This window comes from Herpailurus yagouaroundi, unplaced genomic scaffold, assembly GCF_014898765.1.
Source record: "Herpailurus yagouaroundi ecotype Mexico unplaced genomic scaffold, PumYag 161, whole genome shotgun sequence".
Lineage (NCBI taxonomy): Eukaryota > Metazoa > Chordata > Mammalia > Carnivora > Felidae > Herpailurus > Herpailurus yagouaroundi.
Window position 1 is genome coordinate 16,982,526 of NW_024412402.1, and position 18,834 is coordinate 17,001,359.

Sequence of the window (18,834 nt, forward strand, 5' to 3'; positions counted from 1 at the left end):
AAAATATTCCTTTGTTTTAATATCCTTCATATTAAAGGCCTTTTCAAATTCTTGGTTGTCTGCTCTTCTTAGGAAGTGGGGCCCTAAAAAGCTGATTGGAAGGTCTATATGGGGTGGGGCTTACTGAATGTCAGCTGCTCTCCTGTGATCTGGCTGAGTTGTCACGTTGATACACAGGAACAGAATTACATTGTTACATAATTGTTACATAGGAGATCCCTGATACTGGTATTTTTAGATCTTTTAGATAGGTTAGATTCCCTGTATGTCATAAGGCCTGTATGTCTTAGGGATGCCTAGCTGGCAGATTTCTGGGAGTAAGGTGGGGCAAGAAGGCTTTGAGGTTCAGTACACAAACTTAATACCTTTGTTTTCAGTAAGGTACCCAAGTTTTTAACTGTGCCTGATGCTCTCCAGTTAGGATAGGGTTTACCCTCTCAAGTTTTGTACCAGCTTTGGGGAGGAGCAGTTCCTTGGGTATATAAAGGAGGGACGGATCCAATTCTGTTGGCTTCTTAGTCTTTCAGCCTGCCTGTTTAGCCCCACCTTCATCTCCACGTTCAGTTACCTGGTGTCAATAATCCAACTTGAGCCTTTTGGGAGTTCTGTGATGTAAATCAAGTTGCTTTTCTTTCCTATTGCTGGTTTTAAGATTCATCTTTAGCATTCATCTAAAAACTTCCCAATTTCCAAAATTTTGTTTTTCATACTCCATTCTTGTGGGTTATTGCCTTTTGTTACAAATTTACTATTTTAAAATAGTAAACTTTACTATTATTAAATCGTTTTAATATTTACTATTGTAGTAAGGTTTCAGAAGGGAACAGAAGCTATTGTGTGCACTGATTCTTTCACATTCTTTAACTGGTATTCTGCCTGAAACTTGTATACCTTATTCATTTTTCAGGCTAAGATAGCTTAATTCCATCCAGACACAGGAACTGTGTAGGTCCCCCTCTTCCTTCTTCATATTCTTTGTTTATAGCACAGTGTGAAAATGGAGTAAATGACCTGGAAAACTTACTTTATTCCATGAAGCCTAAACTGTTGTCATGGTTAAAAACTCCAACAAGCACTTTGAAGTGCTCTGGCCTTGTTTTTCTGTCCCCGGACTTTGCTTTAAAACGTGTGTGTGCTTTTTTGGGTAACATGTTGTACACTCATTTTACTGTATTACCAGTATCACAATCAAGAGCTTTATACTCGGGGTGTGTAGCCCAGTTTTAAGAACTGGAGAATTTAATGGAGATTATCTTGCCTGCACCTTGAGTTCCCAGTCTAGTTTATTGTTAAGGGGGAACACTTACGGTTTTTCCACATTATTTTGTTCTCAAGCAAGTCCCTATCCTGAGAATTTTCTTTCCCATTTAAACTGGTTACTCTGCTTTTAAAATAAAGCATCGTAAAAAACGAGGCAAAACAGTCCCTTTGCCCCCAGCTGTCTTTTTTACACAGAATGAAAAAGAGGATAGAAGAATTAAGGCTATGGAGATGCTGTTCCTTCAGAAAGGCTGGGCTAAAGTCGTGTTTTGGAGTCTGGAGACACAAGGCAAAACTGGTTATCCAGACACGCCCTCACAGTACAAAGTGTCGCTTGCTTCCGAGGGATGCCTTTCCACCCCCCACCCCGCAGCGCGGCCAGTCTGTGCTTCTCGCTCCCGCCACAAAGTTCTTTCATTCTTCACGGGATCTGTTCGAAACGGCTGTTCTAGCTTCTCGGCTCTAGTTTGATCTGTACCCCTTCTTAAAGTTTCCGAGGCAACACTTCTGAATACTATCCGCACAATGCTGCCAGGCCCAGAGCAGCGGGGAGGGTACTCGAGGACCCGCACTCCCAGCGTGTGTGCAGGTCTCCGAGGGGACTTCGGCTCCGCCCAGGAGAGCGAGGACGGCCCGACTGCGGGCCACGCACCGGACACCTGCATGCACTGGGGCCGGGAGATTCTTCGCGTTGATGCACTCGGCTGTTCTTAAGCCTCTCCAGCCTGGGTCTCCTCTCGACTCTAAAGTAACCCGGGCCTGGCCAGCTCACGCCTCGGGGCCAACCTCTGCGTACCGGCCGCCCGAAGAGGCCACTCTTCACAGCCGCCTGAGTAGGAGACGCGCGCTCTCCTGCTTTACGGCAAGGGTGCGCGCGTTTGCGACAGCGTGACGCCGGGAAAGTTTTGGCGGGAAAGGCGCCGCATTTGGATTCCTGTGGTGGCGGGCAAAGGACGGCCTGGTGAGGAGAGGCAGCCGGTAGGGTTGGAAAGGAGTCTGGAAAAGGACTTCGGGGTCTACATTCGTTGAGAGGGGCATGGCGAGAGAAAGTTATGGGTGACAAGCGAAGTGGATCAGAGATTCCCGCGGAGGGGCGGTTTCTGAGACTTGAGGAGTTTGGGACCAGGGGGACCCTGTTGTAGAGGGATTGGAGAGACTACCTCTCTGCCTGATGGGGACCCCAAAGGTTTGGGCGCCAGCCGTCTCGAGGGCCAGCTAGCCCTTCCTTCCGCTTCTTGGGGCAGTTTGGCCCCGCCCCAGGCTCCTCCCGGCCTTCTGGATGGCGTGGGGGTGGGAATTGGAGCTGAGCAAGTGGGGAGGAGGGGCGGCAGGCGTCGTCGGGAAACCCTGTCCTCCTCTAGCCCGCAGCCCTTCACCTGTCTCACCCCTTCCCTTCCCCAGTCACCACCCCCCCCCCCCCCAAAGCATTTGTGCCCCCAGCCTCTCAGCACAGCCGCTGCATTTCCTCGGAGGCCTGAGGGCGGCGGTTGTAGCTTCGGTTCGCGTGGGAGTGGGGAGTGTGAATTACACCACAACATGCCAGAATTTAGTATACTTGCTGGTGCTTGAAAGCCTTGGGTAAAATACGGGTGAGGCGGAGGGGGAAACCAAACTGTTAGTTACGTTGAGGGATCGTGGCAGATGGTTGAAGCTTATCCTCAGCCCCATCTTTTCCGGGTTCCTGCCTTTTACAGCCGTGATCCATCCTGGAGTCATGGCAGTGCCCTTTGTGGAAGACTGGGACTTGGTGCAAACCCTGGGAGAAGGTGCCTATGGAGAGTGAGTTTGAGTCCTTTTACCTTGCCTTCACGCTTGCTTTCGTTTTCTGTTGTCTTGTTTGAGTACAGATTTGTTGTTTTGGAGTTGTGTATTCTATTTTATTTTCATTTATATATTTAGGGAGCGAGCATGGTTGAGCCCCCCCCCCCCCCGCGGCGAGACAGAGAGAGAGAGAGAGAGAGAGAGAGAGAGAGAGAGAATCTTACACAGGCTCCATGCCCAGTGTGGACCCAAACTTGAGGCTCGATCTCACGACCCTGGGATCATGACCTGAGTGGAAATCAAGTCAGATGCTCAACCAACTGACCCACCTAGGCACACCAGGAGTTGTTTATTATAATACAGTGGCATCTCAGAGAACAGATCTTTGCATTTGAAATCTAAGACCTTTGGGAACTAAAGCCACGTGAAATTTTGTAAGGATCAATTTTTTTCTTCCTTTTTTAAAATTTTTTTTTCTGTAAAGAAGTGGAAGAGACCTGTGAAGTCAGGTTCTCCTCCCACATATTCCTTGCTCGGTTTTAAGCATAGTGGTTAAATGAGCAAATGAACACTCTGGAGTCAGACTACCTGGTTTCAGATTTTCACTCTGTTACATACTAACACATTGTTTTGTGTTCTTAGGCAAGCTCCTTAATGTATCTCTGTTTCCTCAGGTCTACCATGACAATAATAGTACCTACCCCATAGGTGCTTAGAACAGTTAGCACAGGCATATATAGCATGAGGTTAATAAATATTAGGTAACGTTATTAAAATCAAATAAATAGAGCATGTGTATATGTGATGTGGCCTAGAATTACTGTTACTCCGTTTTAGTTTACTTTATCAAGCATTTATTAAATAACCTTTGGATACACAACATAATGACTTCTGTAGAGCATTAGCCATCATACATCACATTTCAGAAAGGAGTACTCTCTGTTGAGAACATGGCAGAAACCATTTTCTTGGCTTTTACCGGGTGGAGAAAGTAACGAAGGTAAAATTGTTGGATAAGTCAATATTTAATCTTTTGAAGTCTTAAATAGAATTCACATGTCTTTGTTTTCCTTTTTAGAGTTCAACTTGCTGTGAATAGAAGAACTGAAGAAGCAGTTGCAGTCAAGATTGTAGACATGAAACGTGCCATAGACTGTCCAGAAAATATTAAGAAAGAGATCTGTATCAATAAAATGTTAAATCATGAGAATGTAGTGAAATTCTATGGCCACAGGAGAGAAGGCAATATCCAGTATCTATTTCTGGAGTACTGTAGTGGAGGAGAACTTTTTGACAGAATAGGTATGGAAATAAGATTTAAGATATCTATTCTACTAATTAAGTTTCTAAATTTGTTTTTTAATCTTGGATCTGCTGTTTGGTCATTGTCCACTCAGAACTGCTTATGCAACAAGGAAATTACAGTAAGTTTTCTTGTTTTTGCAAGTTATGTTAATACATTAAAGTATATATAGATTCATCAAGGAGAACCTTTTTCCCAAATTGTGCATGTGATTTTGGTTAGGGTTGCTGTTTTGTAGAGTTTAAGAATGATAAACTAATCTCATGGTGAAGTATTGTTTTACCTATACAGTGATTTTTCTTTATAGGCATTCCAGTTACATGAAATCATTGCATGCATTTACAGAGCCAAAATAATAGCATGTTGTTATATTTGTTCTTTTTTGTTTAAGAGAAATAACTTGAGAACTTTTTAGAATTGCTTTACCTATATTTAGTAAATTCTGTACTTGCTACTTTCAGCATTCTATGTAGATTCAAAGGCTTGATGTTTCAGAACACTGAGAAGTACGTAAAAATATATTATGTGGATCTAAATTTATTGTCTACAGCTATTGTTTTCACAGTTAAAAACTGATTATTTAGAATCTCCAGTATGTATCTCAGGAGAGAGTTCAGTGTAAAAGAAATCAAGAGGGAAAGACAGAGATCAAAATATAAAAAGAAAACTGACAATAGAACATTTTTTAATAAAACTGTATTTCCTAAAGGAACTTTGCAGGCATTCATAGCTTTGTAGTACGAGGGATTAGATGAAGTTTCATTTTGTTGTTCAATATTTGGTGATATTAGTTTATGTTTGCCCAGGCTTATACTTTGGCAATTACATTTTAGCGATGAGGAAAACAATGTCAGAGCATTTAGAAGAAATTAGGGGAGAATTGGAAAGATACCAAATAAATCATGATTAGTGTGAGATAATCAGAGGCTTTCAAGGTATGGCTTGCATTCTTGATCTGGATAATAGTTTCTCTCTGTAGTTTTCCTGTGATGTTATTTTATCTTTGCCACATAACAGATGGGGAATGTGAGTTAATTAAGTACTGTGTGAATTAACGGACACTAGAGTCTTAGTTGCTAGCGTAAGATTCTGTTTGCCAGTATACAATCACAAATGTCTAAGCTTTGATTTAGGAGACTCTGTGGTTGCTGCCTGATTATGTTTACATGGCAGGCTAACTTTCATTATTAATTCTTATAGAGCCAGACATAGGCATGCCTGAACAAGATGCTCAAAGGTTCTTCCATCAACTCATGGCAGGGGTGGTAAGTACAGTTGTTTCTTTTCCTTTTACATAAAATTAATATGAATGAAGTAAGTTACCAAAGTATGCCTCTCTCTGTTTCTCTTTTAGGTTTATCTACATGGTATTGGGATAACTCACAGGGATATTAAGCCAGAAAATCTCCTATTGGATGAAAGGGGTAGGTATAGCATTTTGTCACTGTTGCCTAAATTATTTTAATCTATACAAGGCAGAGTTGAAGCTTTTGCATTATTGAAAATTTACGGCAAAAAATCTGAAAAGTGTAGGAAATTTGAGACACTCAGTATATTTTACAAGCCCTTCCTGATATAGTTGTAGATGAGATAGAGAAATCTAATCTAGATGCAGGGTTAGCTCACTAAATGAATAACTGTATGAATAGTCTTAACTCTTCAGTGAATTAATAAAGGAAAGTTTATGTTGGAATACCCTGGACCATAGCCTTGTCCTGTTTGTTCTAGTTAGTTAATTAGTTAGTTAATTTTTTTTTCAAGTTTTTATTTAAATTCCAGTTAGTTAACATAGTATAATATTAGTTTCAGGAGTAAAATTTAGTGATTCATCACTTACATATAACCCCCAGTGCTTATCATAACAAGTGCCTTCCTTAATACCCATCACCCATTTAACCCATCTCACAGCCCAACCTCCTCTCCAGCAATCCTCAGTTTGTTTTGTATGGTTAAGAGTCTGTTTTATGGTTTGCCTCTCTTCTTTTTTTCCTTATGTTTATCTGATTCATTTCTTAAAGTCCACATATGAGTGAAATCATATGGTATTTGTCTTTCTCTGATTGACTTATTTTGCTTAGCATAATACATTCTAGTTCCATTCATGTCATTGAAGATGGCAAGATTTCATTCTTTTTTATGGCCGAGTAATATTCCAGTGTGTATGTATACCACAACTTTATTCATTCATCTGTTGATGAACACTTGGGCTGTTTCCATATCTTGGCTATTGTTGAAGATGCTGCTATAAACATCAGGGTGCATGTGTCCCTTCGAATCAGTGTTTTTGTATTCTTAGGGTAAATACCTAGTAGTGCAGTTGCTGGATCATAGGGTAGTTCTTTTTTGAACTTTTTGAGGAACCGCCATACTGTTTTCTAGAGTGGCTGTACTAGTTTACATTCCCACCCACAGTGTAAGAAGGTTTCTCTTTCTCTGCATCCTCGCCAACATCTGTTATTTCCTGTGTTGTTCATTTTAGCCATTCTGACAGGTGTGAAGTGATATCTCATTGCAGCTCTGATTTCTATTTCCCTGATGATGAGTGATGTTGAGTATCGTTTCATGTTTGTTAGCCATCTGTATGTCTTCTTTGGAGAAATGTCTGTTCATGTCTTCTGCCTATTTCTTAGCTGGATTATTTGATTTTTGAGTGTTGAGTTTGGTAAGCTCTTTTTTTTTAATGTTTATGTATTTATTTTGAGAGAGAGCTTGAGTGATCAGGGGAAGGGCAGAGAGAGAGAGAGAGAGAGAGAGAGGGAGAGAATCCCAAGCAGGCCCTGCACTTACAGTAGGGCTTGATCTCACAAACCATGAGATCATGACCTGAGCCAAAATCAAGAGTCAGATAGATGCTCAACTGACTGAGGCCCAAGTTTGAAAAGTTCTTTATAGATTTTGGATGTTATTAGTAACCCTTTATCAGATATGTCATTTGGAAATATCTTCTCCCATTCCAACGGTTGTCTTTTAGTTTTGTTGATTTTTTTTCTGTGCAGAAACAATTTATTTTCTGTGCAGAAACTGTTTATCTTGATGAAGTCTCAGTAATTCATGTTTGCTTTTGTTTCCTTTGCCTCTGGTGATGTGTCTCATAAGAGGTTGTTATGACTGAAATCAAAGAGGTTGTTGCCTATGTTCTCCTCTAGGATTTTGATGGTTTCCTGTCTCACATTTAGGTCTTTGATCCATTTTGAACTTATTTTTGTATATGATGTAAGAAAGTAGTCCAGGTTCATTCTTCTACAGGTTGCTGTCCCGTTTTCCCAGTATCATTTGTTGAAGAGACCATCTTTTTTCACTGGATGTTCTTTTCTGCTTTGTTGAAGATTAGTTGACCATATAGTTGTGGGTCTATTTCTGGGTTTTCTGTTCTGTTCCATTGATCTGTGTGTCTGTTTTTGTGCCAGTACCATCCAGTCTTAATGATTACAGCTTTGTAATATAACTTGAAGTCCAGAATTGTGATGTCTCCAGCTTTGCTTTTCTTTTTCAACATTGCTTTGGCTATTTGGGGTTGTTTGTGGTTTTAGGATTGTTTGCTGTAGCTCTGCAAAGAATATTTGTTCTTCCAATCCATGAGCATGTAATGTTTTTCTGTTTCTTTGTGTCATCTTCAGTTTATTTCATATGTGTTCTGTAGTTTTCAGTGTACAGATCTTTTACCTCTTTGGTTAGGTGTATTCTTATGGGTTTTGGTGCAATTGTAAATGGGATTGATTTCTTGATTCCTCTTTCTGTTGCTTCTTTATTGGTGTATAGAAATGCATTAGATTTCTGTATGTTGATTTTGTATCCTGCAACTTTACTGAATCCATGTGTCAGTTCTAACAATTTTTCAGTGGCATCATTCGGGTTTCTACATAGAATATCATGTCATCTGCAAATAGTGAAAGTTTGACTTCTTCCTTGCTGATTTGGATGCCTATTATTTCTTTTTGTTGTCTGATTGCTGAAGCTAGGATTTCTTGTATTATGTTAAATAACAATGGTGATAGTAGACATCCTTGTCTTGTTCCTGATCTTAGGAAGAAAGCTCTCAGTTTTTCCCCACTGAGGATTATATTGGCTGTGGGTCTTTCATGTATGGTTTTTATGATGTTGAGGTATGTTCCCTCTATCCCTACTTCACTGAGGTTTTGTGTTTTTTTTTAAGTGTTTATTTTTGAGAACGAGAGACAAAGAGCGAGTGCAAGTTGGGGAGGGGCAGAGGGAATGGGGGACAGAGGATCCAAAGTGGGCTCTGTGCTGACAGCAGAGAGCCTGATGCAGGGCTTGAACTCATGAACTCGGAGATCATGACCTGAGCCGGTCAGATGCTTAGCTGACTGAGCCACCCAGGCACCCCTCTTAAGGGTTTTCTTGTTTGTTTTTTTAGAGAGAGAACTCGAGTAGGGGAGAGAGGCAGAGGGAGGGAGAGAATCTTAAGCAGGCTCCATGCTCAGCATAAAACCCAACACGGGGCTTGATCCCACAACCCTGGGATCATGACCTGAGCCACCCAGGTGCCCCTATTGAGGGTTTTTATCAAGAATGGATGCTGTATGTTGTGAAATGCTTTTTCTGTCATCTACTGAGAGGATCATATGGTTCTTATCCTTTCTTTTATTAATAATGGTATATCATGTTCATTGATTGCAAATATGGTATATCCTATTCATTGATTGGATGCTTTTAGTCCAAGAATAACTATGTACCATTGGATTCAATTTGCTAGTATTTTGTTGAGAATTTCTGCATCCATTTTCATCAGTGCAGAACCCAATGCAGACTCTAACTCATGAACCCTGAGATCATGACCTGAGCTGAAGTTGGACGCTTAACCAACTGAGCCACCCAGGAGCCCTTGTTTGTTCTTTTTAATCTGTGATTTGGATAGAGATGCAAGGAGTTTAGTTATATTTTATGGATGTCATGAAAACTGAGAGAGATGGATAGTGAAAGTGTTAGCTTATTAAGTCAGGATCAAAAAAGATGACAGAAATGTCTGTAGCATAAGGCAGTGATTTTTGTCTGTTTTGTTTAATGGTTATTTAGTACATTAGAATAGTGCCTGGCCAATAGTAGGCTTTCAAAAATATTGAATGAATGGATACAGCAGGCCAGAGAAGTGGGTCAGGTTTAACTTTTCCAGGACAGAAAAATCTGAAGTTCAGGATTTGGATTTTGAAAAGTAACTAAGTTTAGTTGAATCACATTATCTTTGGTAGAAAAGCAGGTTAAAAAAGACTTTTACCAAGTAACATTTCATATTAGTCACCTGTGTGATGTAGTCAGTAGAAAACTAGGGTGATATTGAGAATGAGGAAGATAGCATTCCAACACTGCTTCAGTGAGGCCATACTGGAAATAATGGGTGTCCTGGGACACTACTGTAAAAGGTATATAGATCACTGAAGTGCTTTTACAGGACAGTGATGAGACTGGTGGAAGGGGCACAAACTATGTAAAATAAGGAATAATTGAAGGAGCCCAGGAGAACGTTACTAGTGGTTAAATACAGTTTTTCTGAACACGTTGGTGAAAACTATACAGAAGCAGTGGATTAGTGCAAGCATGGACCCTGTTATTGGACCTATCCAAAAATTGAATAGGTTGCTTTGGAATGTAATAAGTTTATAACATGAGAGTCAAACACTAGATTATTAATTATCAGGGAATATTATAAAGAGAATTTAAACATTGCTTGGCTTGTTGGACCAAAGTATTTTTAAGATCTTGTCCAACCCTGACATTTAGTATTGCTGGCAGTGTTGTTCACAAGTCACTGTACTTTCTTTTCAGCCTCCTAACATTTTCCTGAACTCTGTAATTGACCTTCATACAAGGAGATAAGCTAAGAAAAGCCAGTTTATTTAATAAGTAATGGAGATGTGAATATTTGGAATAGGAAAGCTTTGTTTCCAAACTAAAAATATTGGGTGTTTTTCTTTATAAAGATAAAAGTTAATCATGAAGTAAGATGAAAAACATAAAGAAAAAGGTAAAAAATCACCAGAAATCCATCAGTCAGTTATAACCACTGTTAAGTTTTGGTGAATATCTTTTTGATATCCTTTTATTAACCCACCTACCTAGCTACCTAAGATCCTTATTTGGTTATTTAGCCTTTTGCAAGTAGCTTCTTAAGGCACATAGCAAACATTTAGACATTTCGAGAATTTGGTGTATGGGAAAAAAGGAACAGAATCGTTGATTGATGAGTCCCAAGAAATGAGAGCACAGCTGGAGAATTCCTTTATTTATTTATTTATTTATTTATTTATTTTATTTTATTTTATTTTATTTTATTTTATTTTATTTTATTTTTTATTTTTTAAATTTACATCCAAATTAGTTAGCATATAGTGCAACAATGATTCCAGGAGTAGATTCCTTAGTGCCCCTTACCCATTTAGCCCATCTCCCCTCCCACAACCCCTCCAGTAACCCTCACTTTGTTCTCCATATTTATGAGTCTCTTCTGTTTTGTCATCCTCCCTGTTTTTATATTATTTTTGTTTCCCTTTCCTGATGTTCATCTGTTCTCTGTCTTAAAGTCCTCATATGAGTGAAGTCATATGATATTTGTCTTTCTCTAATTTCACTTAGCATAATACCCTCCAGTTCCACCCACGTAATTGCAAATGGCAGGATTTCATTCTTTTTGATTGCTGAGTAATACTCCATTGTATATATATATACCACATTTTCTTTATCCATTCATCCATCGATGGACATTTGGGCTCTTTCCATACTTTGGCTATTGTTGATAGTGCTGTTATAAACATGGGGGTGCATATGTCCCTTCAAAACAGCACACTTGTATCCTGCGGATAAATGCCTAGTAGTGCAATTGCTGGGTCGTAAGGTAGTTCTATTTTTAGTTTTTTGAGGAACCTCCATACTGTTTTCCAGACTGGCTGCACCAGCTTGCATTCCCACCAACAATGCAAAAGAGATCCTTTTTCTATGCATCCTCGCCAACATCTGTTGTTGCTTGAATTGTTAATGTTAGCCTTTCTGACAGGTGTAAGGTGGTATCTCATTGTGGTTTTGATTTGTATTTCCCTGATGATGAGTGATGTTGAGCATTTTTTTATGTATCAGTTGGCCGTTTGAATGTCGTCTTTGGAGGAGTGTATTCATGTCTTTTGCCCATGTCTTCACTGGATTATTTGTTTTTTGGGTGTTGAGTTTGATAAGTTCTTTATAGATTTTGGATACTAAACCTTTATCTGATAAGTCATTTGCAAATATCTTCTCCCATTCTGTCGGTTGCCTTTTGGTTTTGCTGATTGTTTTCTTCGCTGTGCAGAAGCTTTTTATTTTGATGAAGTCCCAGTAGTTCATTTTTGTTTTTGTTTCCCTTACTTAAGGAGACGTGTTGAGTAAGAAGTTGCTGCAGCCAAGATCAAAGAGGTTTTTTCCTGCTTTCTCCTCGAGGATTTTGATGGCTTCCTGTCTTACATTGAGGTCTTTCATCCATTTTGAGTTTATTTTTGTGACTGGTGTAAGAAAGTGGTCCAGGTTCATTCTTCTGCATGTCGCTGTCCAGTTTTCCCAGCACCACTTGCGGAAGAGACTGTCTTGATTCCATTGGATATTCTTTCCTGCTTTGTCAAAGATTAGTTAGCCATACGTTTGTGGGTCCATTTCTGGGTTCTCTATTCTGTTCCATTGATCTGAGTGTCTGTTCTTGTGCCAGTACCATACTGTCTTGATGATTACAGCTTTGTAGTATAGCTTGAAGTCTGGGATTGTGATGCCTCCTGCTTTGGTTTTCTTTTTCAAGATTGCTTTGGCTATTCGGGGTCTTTTCTGGTTCCATACAAATGTTAGGATTATTCCAGCTCTGTGAAGAATGCTGGTGTTATTTTGATACGGATTGCATTGAATATGTAGATTGCTTTGGGTAGTATCAACATTTTTTTTTTTAATTTTTTTTTCAACATTTATTTATTTTTGGGACAGAGAGAGACAGAGCATGAACGGGGGAGGGGCAGAGAGAGAGGGAGACACAGAATCGGAAGCAGGCTCCAGGCTCTGAGCCATCAGCCCAGAGCCCGACGCGGGGCTCGAACCCACGGACCGTGAGATCGTGACCTGGCTGAAGTCGGACGCTTAACCGACTGCGCCACCCAGGCGCCCCTCAACATTTTAACAACATTTGTTCTTCCTATCCAGGAGCATGGAATCTTTTTCCATTTTTTTGTGTCTTCTTCAATTTCTTTCATAAGCTTTCTATAGTTTTCAGCATATAGATTTTTCACCTCTTTGGTTAGATTTATTCCTAGGTATTTTATGGTTTTTGGTGCAACTGTAAATGGGATTGATTCCTTGATTTCTCTTTCTGTTGCTTCATTGTTGGTGTATAGGAATGCACCCGATTTCTGTGTGTTGATTTTATATCCTGCAACTTTGCTGAATTCATGAATCAATTCTAGCAGTTTTTTGGTAGAATCTTTTGGGTTTTCCATATAGAGTATCATGTCATCTGCGAAGAGTGAAAGTTTGACCTCCTCCTGGCTGATTTGGATGCGTTTTATTTCTTTGTGTTGTCTGACTGCAGAGGCTAAGACTTCCAATACTATGTTGAATAACAGTGGCGAGAGTCAACATCCTGGTCTTGTTCGTGACCTTAGGGGGAAAGCTGTCAGTTTTTCCCCATTGAGAATATTAGCATTGGGTTGTTCATATATGGCTTTTATGATCTCGAGGTATGCTCCTTCTATCCCTACTTTCTTGAGGGTTTTTATCAAGAAAGGATGCTGTATTTTGTCAAATGCTTTCTCTGCATCTGTTGAGAGGATCCTATGGTTCTTGTCCTTTCTTTTATTTATGTGATGAATCACGTTAATTGTTTTTGCAGATATTGAACCAGCCCTGCATTCCAGGTATAAATCCCATTTGGGCGTGGTGAATAATTTTTTTAATGTATTGTTGGAGCCGGTTGGCTAATATCTTGTTGAGTATTTTTGCTTCCATGTACATCAGGGAAATTGGTCTGTAGTTCTCCTTTTTAGTGGGGTCTCTGTCTGGTTTTGGAATCAAGGTAATGCTGGCTTAATAGAAAGAGTTTGGAAGTTTTCCTTCCGTTTCTATTTTTTGGAACAGCTTCAAGAGAATAAGTGTTAACTCTTCCTTAAATGTTTGGTAGAATTCCCCTGGAAAGCCATCTGGCCCTGGACTCTTGTGTTTTGGCAGATTTTAGATTACTAATTCGATTTCCTTACTGGTTATGGGTGTGTTCAAATTTTCTATTTCTTCCTGTTTCAGTTTTGGTAGTGTATATGTTTCTAGGAATTTGTCTGTTTCTTCCAGATTGCCCATTTTATTGGCATATAATTGCTCATAATATTCTCTTATTATTGTTTTTATTTCTGCTGTGTTGGCTGTGATCTTTCCTCTTTCATTCTTGATTTTATTTATTTGGGTCCTTTCCTTTTTCTTTTTGATCAAACTGGCTAGTGGTTAATCAATTTTGTTAATTCTTTCAAAGAACCAGCTTCTGGTTTCATTGATCTGTTCTATTGTTTTTTCGGTTTCGATAGCATTCATTTCTGCTATAATCTTTATTGTTTCCTGTCTTCTGCTGGTTTTGGGTTTTATTTGCTATTCTTTTTCCAGCTCCTTAAAGCATAAGGTTAGGTTGTGTATCTGAGATCTTTCTTCTTTCTTTAGGAAGGCCTGGATTGCTATATACTTTCCTCTTATGACTGCCTTTGCTGCATCCCAGAGGTTTTGGGTTGTGGTGTTACCATTTTCATCGACTTCCATGTACTCTTTAATTTCCTCTTTATCTTGGTTAGCCCATTCATTCTTTAGTAGGATGTTCTTTAGTCTCCAAGTATTTGTTACCTTTCCAGATTTTTCTTGTGGTTGATTTCGAGTTTCATAGTGTTGTCGTCTGAAAATATGCAAGGTATGATCTCAATCTTTTTGTATTTACTTAGGGCTGATTTGTGTCCCAGTATATGGTCTATTCTGGAGAACGTTCCATGTGCACTGGGGAAGAATGTATATTCTGCTGCTTTAGGATAAAATGTTCTGAACATATCTGTTAAGTCCATCTGGTCCAGTGTGTCATTCAAAGCCATTGTTTCCTTGTTGATTTTTTGATGAGATGATCCGTTCATTGCTGTGAGTGGGGTGTTGAAGTCTCCTACTATTATGATATTACTATCGATGAGTTTATGTTTGTGATTAATTGATTTATATATTTGGGTGCTTTCACATTTGGTGCATAAATGTTTACAATTGTTAGTTCTTCTTGGTGGATAGACCCCTTGATTGTGATATAATGCCCTTCTGCATCTCTTGATACAGTCTTTATTTTAAAGTCCAGATTGTTTGATATAAGTATGGTTACTCCGGCTTTCTTTTGTTGACCATTAGAGTGACAGATGGTTCTCCATCCCCTTATTTTCAATCTGAAGGTATCTTTAGGTCTAAAGTGGGTCTCTTGTAAACAGCATATAGATGGATCTTCTTTTCTTATCCATTCTGTTACCCTATGTCTTTTGATTGGAGCATTGAGTCCATTGACGTTTAGAGTGAGTACTGGAAGATGAATTTATTGCCATGATGCTTGTAGAGTTGGAGTTTCTGGTGGTGTTCTCTGGTCCTTTCTAATCTTTGTTGCTTTCTTTTCTTCCCTCAGAGAGTCCCCCTTAAAATTTCTTGAAGGCCTGGTTTAGTGGTCACAAACAACTTTACTTTTTGTTTGTCTGGGAAACTTTTTATCTCTCCTTCTATTTTGAATGACAGCCTTGCTAGATAAAGAATTCTTGGCTGCATATTTTTATGATTCAGCACACTGAGTATATCCTGCCACTCCTTTCTGGCCTGCCAAGTTTCTGTGGATAGGTCTGCTGCAAACCTGATCTTTCTTTGTAGGTTAGGGACTTTTTTTCCCTTGCTGCTTTCACGATTCTCTCCTTGCTAGAGTATTTTGTGAATTTGACTATGATATGCCTTGTTGATGGTCGGTTTTTGTTGAATCTAATGGGGGTCCTCTGTGCTTCCTGGATTTTGATGTCTGTGTCTTTCCCCAGGTTAGGAAAGTTTTCCACTGTGATTTGCTCACATAACCCTTCTACCCCTATTTCTCTCTCTTCCTTCTCTGGGACCCCTATGATTCTGATGTTGTTCCTTTTTAATGAGTCACTGATTTCTCTAATTCTTAAATTGTGCTCTTTTACCTTAGTCTCCCTCTTTTTTTCTGCTTCGTTATTCTCTATAAGTTTGTCCTCTATATTGCTGATTCTCTGTTCTGACTCATCCATCCTTGCCGCAGCTGCATCCATCCGTGATTGCAGCTCAGTTGTAGCATTTTTAAATTCATTCTGGCTATTTTTACTTCTTTAACTCTGCAGAAAGGGATTCTAATCTATTTTTGACTCCAGCTAGTATTCTTATTATGGTGATTCTAAATTCTGGTTCAGACATCTTGCTTATATCGGTGTTGGTTAAATCCCTGGCTGTCGTTTCTTTGTGCTCTTTCTTTTGGGGTGAATTCCTTCGTTTTGTCATTTTGAAGGCGGAAAATGAATTAATGAGGTAGAAAAATTGAAATTAAAAAATGTTAAAATTAAAAAATTAAAAACATGCACAGAAACAAAAATTGAATAAATGATGCTAGATCCTAGGTGTGTTTTGGTTGGGTGTTGAAAGTGGTTTGACAGATTACAGAAAAAAAGGGGGGGGGGAGAAAAGGAAATCGTTTGAAAATTTGAAAAGAATACACTGAAGTAGACTAAAATGAGATGAGGGGAGTAAAACGATTTGAAAAATATACACAAAAGTAAAGAATATAGTAGAAAAAAATTAAAGAAAAATATTTTTAATAAAAATTAAAAACAAAATGAAAATTTTCTTTCTGTATTCAAGAAAAAGAAAAGAAACGAAAAAGAGAAAAAAGGAAAAAAAGGAAATCGTTTAAAAGTTTGAAAAAGTGAATACACTGTGGTAGACTAAAAATGATGGAAGTAAAATAGAATTTGAAATAATTTACATAAAAGTGAAAAATGAAGTAAAAAATAAAAAAAAACTATTTTTGATAGAAATTGAAAGTAAAAATGAAGTTTTTCTCTTTCTGCATTCACGAAAAAGAGAAAAAGGAAATTGTTTGAAAATTTGAAAAGGTGAGTACACTGAAGTAGATTAAAATAAAATGATGGAAGTAAAATAGAATTTGAAAAAATTTACACAAAAGTAAAAACTATAGTAATAAGAATTAAAAATATTTTTAATAAATTTGAAAATAAAAATGAATTTTTTCTCTTTCTGTATTCAAGAAAAAGAAAAGAAGTGTAAAAGAGAAAAAAAGAAAAAGAAAGAAAATTGAATAGATGAACCTGCTAACAGATTGAAGTAGGACTGAAATTGCTTCATTTTCCCCTAGAAGTCAGTCTATATAGCTCTTTATACTCCATAAACTAAGCCGGCTGTGAGACTTTTGTTCTTGAAGAATGAAGTTGGCCCAGTTGGGCGGGGCTCAGTGTATCAGCTCCGATCTCCACTAGATGGCACTGCTAGCCTACTGGGGTGGATTGTTGCGCGCTCCTAGGTGCGTATGCGCGGGATCGGTGAAAATGGCGCCGCCCAGCTACCCAGTCTGTTCTCCCAGATCAGTAATGGCACACCAGCACTCTGTCTTCAGCTTTTGTCCACTCCCCGCTTTTTTACTCTCTGTGACCAGGCCCCAGGCAGTACCTCTCTCCCAAGTTTTGTCTCAGATGCTGGAGAATTCCTTTAACTTCCATTTATCATTCTATTTTCATTACTTTTTGAATGCTAATAGCCTTGATGGTATTACAGTCAATTCCTCCCCTTCTTCATTTATAAATTAAGTCCTTTTTTTTTTTTTAATTAAAAAAAAAATTTTTTTTTTTTTTTAAATTTTTTTTTTTTCAACGTTTATTTATTTTTGGGACAGAGAGAGACAGAGCATGAATGGGGGAGGGGCAGAGAGAGAGGGAGACACAGAATTGGAAACAGGCTCCAAGCTCTGAGCCATCAGCCCAGAGCCCGACGTGGGGCTCGAACTCACAGACCGCGAGATTGTGACCTGGCTGAAGTCGGACGCTTAACCGACTGCACCACCCAGGCGCCCCAGTCCTTTTTTGAATAAATGTAGGTTTCTAGCTCAATAAAACACTCTGGGAAAGAAGAATTGTGTGTCTACCTGTGACAAGCAGTATAGCATATTTTTAACAGCTTGAGATTTACAGTCATTTGAACCTAGGGTTAATCTAGGCCACCTCCTAGTAGGTGTATGGCCTTGGGTAAGTTGCTTGCCTTCTCTCTGCCCCACTTTCCTTCTTTATAAAATGGTGATAGTAAGAATCTATTTGGGTTGTAAGGATAAAGGAGACATATATATCTTTACCCATATATGTATTAACATAAGTTAGATCATAAGATATATGCTTTTTTAACATGCATGTGGACTTTATTTTTCAGCCTTTTCCATTGTATTTATAGTGTAAAAATCTTTACTTTTAATGAAAACTTAAAAAAAATTCAGGCATGAGGCCCATCTGGCTGGCTCAGTCAGTAGAGCATGTGACTTTTGATTGTAGAGTGATGAATTCAAGCCTCACATTGGGCATAGAGCTTACTTAAATAAATTCAAGCACATAAAAAATTATATAAAACATATAATACATATTATAATAAAATAAAAGTACAGCAACCACCTGTGTAACAACTTGGTTTAAAAAATTAAACATACATATGTATACCACTCAAAGCAGTGGTGTTTATAATAGCAAAAAAACTGGAAACAACCTAAATATCTGTCAACAATAGAATAGATAAATTATGAAATGGATAATTTATAGGTACAAGTAATGACATGGATATAAGTTTCATAGAAGTATTTATACCAGTATGATTCTATTTATAGGAAGTTCAAAAATATGTAAAATAAAACATATTGTTTATTTGGGAATAAACAAATATGGGAAAAATTACAGAGGAAAAAAGCATATTAAAACCAAAATCAGAATAGTGGTTACTTATGAGAAGGTAGAGAAAGAAATAAATTGAGGGAAGTAATTACAGGGGATTTCAAATTTTTTTTTTTTTACATTTATTTATTTTTGATAGAGACAGAGCACAAGTGGGGGAGGGGCAGAGAGAGAAGGAGACACAGAATCCAAAGTAAACTCCAGGCTCTGAGCTGTCAGCACAGAGCCCAACGCTGGGCTCGAATTCCCAAACCACGAGATCATGACCTGAGCCGAAGTTGGACGCTTAACCGACTGAGCCACCCAGGCACCCCAATTAATTACAGGGGATTTCAAAGGAGATATAAATGTTCTTAAGTATTGGGTAAATGGGATATGCTCACATCCTGCATATTCTGTAAACATTCTTTTGTTTCTATTCAATATTTAATAATCTTTTTTTAAAAAGATAATGTTACTGGGGCACCTCGGTGGCTCAGTCGGTTGAGTGTCCGACTTCAGCTCAGGTCATGATCTCGCTGTCCGTGAGTTTGAGCCCCGCGTCGGGCTCTGTGCTGA

The 18,834-nt window shown here is 38.6% G+C and overlaps 1 protein-coding gene across 4 annotated transcripts in view; it reads left to right on the forward strand.

Moving 5' to 3' along the window:
• Positions 1-2,082: 2,082 nt before the first annotated feature.
• Positions 2,083-18,834, forward strand: part of CHEK1 (checkpoint kinase 1) — a 35,751-nt gene continuing 18,999 nt past the window's right edge. The window contains exons 1-5 of one of the 4 annotated variants that reach the window (XM_040483448.1): positions 2,083-2,238; positions 2,955-3,039; positions 4,100-4,323; positions 5,525-5,589; positions 5,679-5,748. In XM_040483448.1, the coding sequence (XP_040339382.1) occupies positions 2,975-3,039; positions 4,100-4,323; positions 5,525-5,589; positions 5,679-5,748 (424 nt within the window). In that variant the 5' untranslated portion in view covers positions 2,083-2,238; positions 2,955-2,974. Of the gene's footprint in view, positions 2,239-2,578; positions 2,850-2,954; positions 3,040-4,099; positions 4,324-5,524; positions 5,590-5,678; positions 5,749-18,834 lie in introns of those variants that run through there. The other 3 variants (XM_040483449.1, XM_040483450.1, XM_040483451.1) reach the window with 3 other exon arrangements.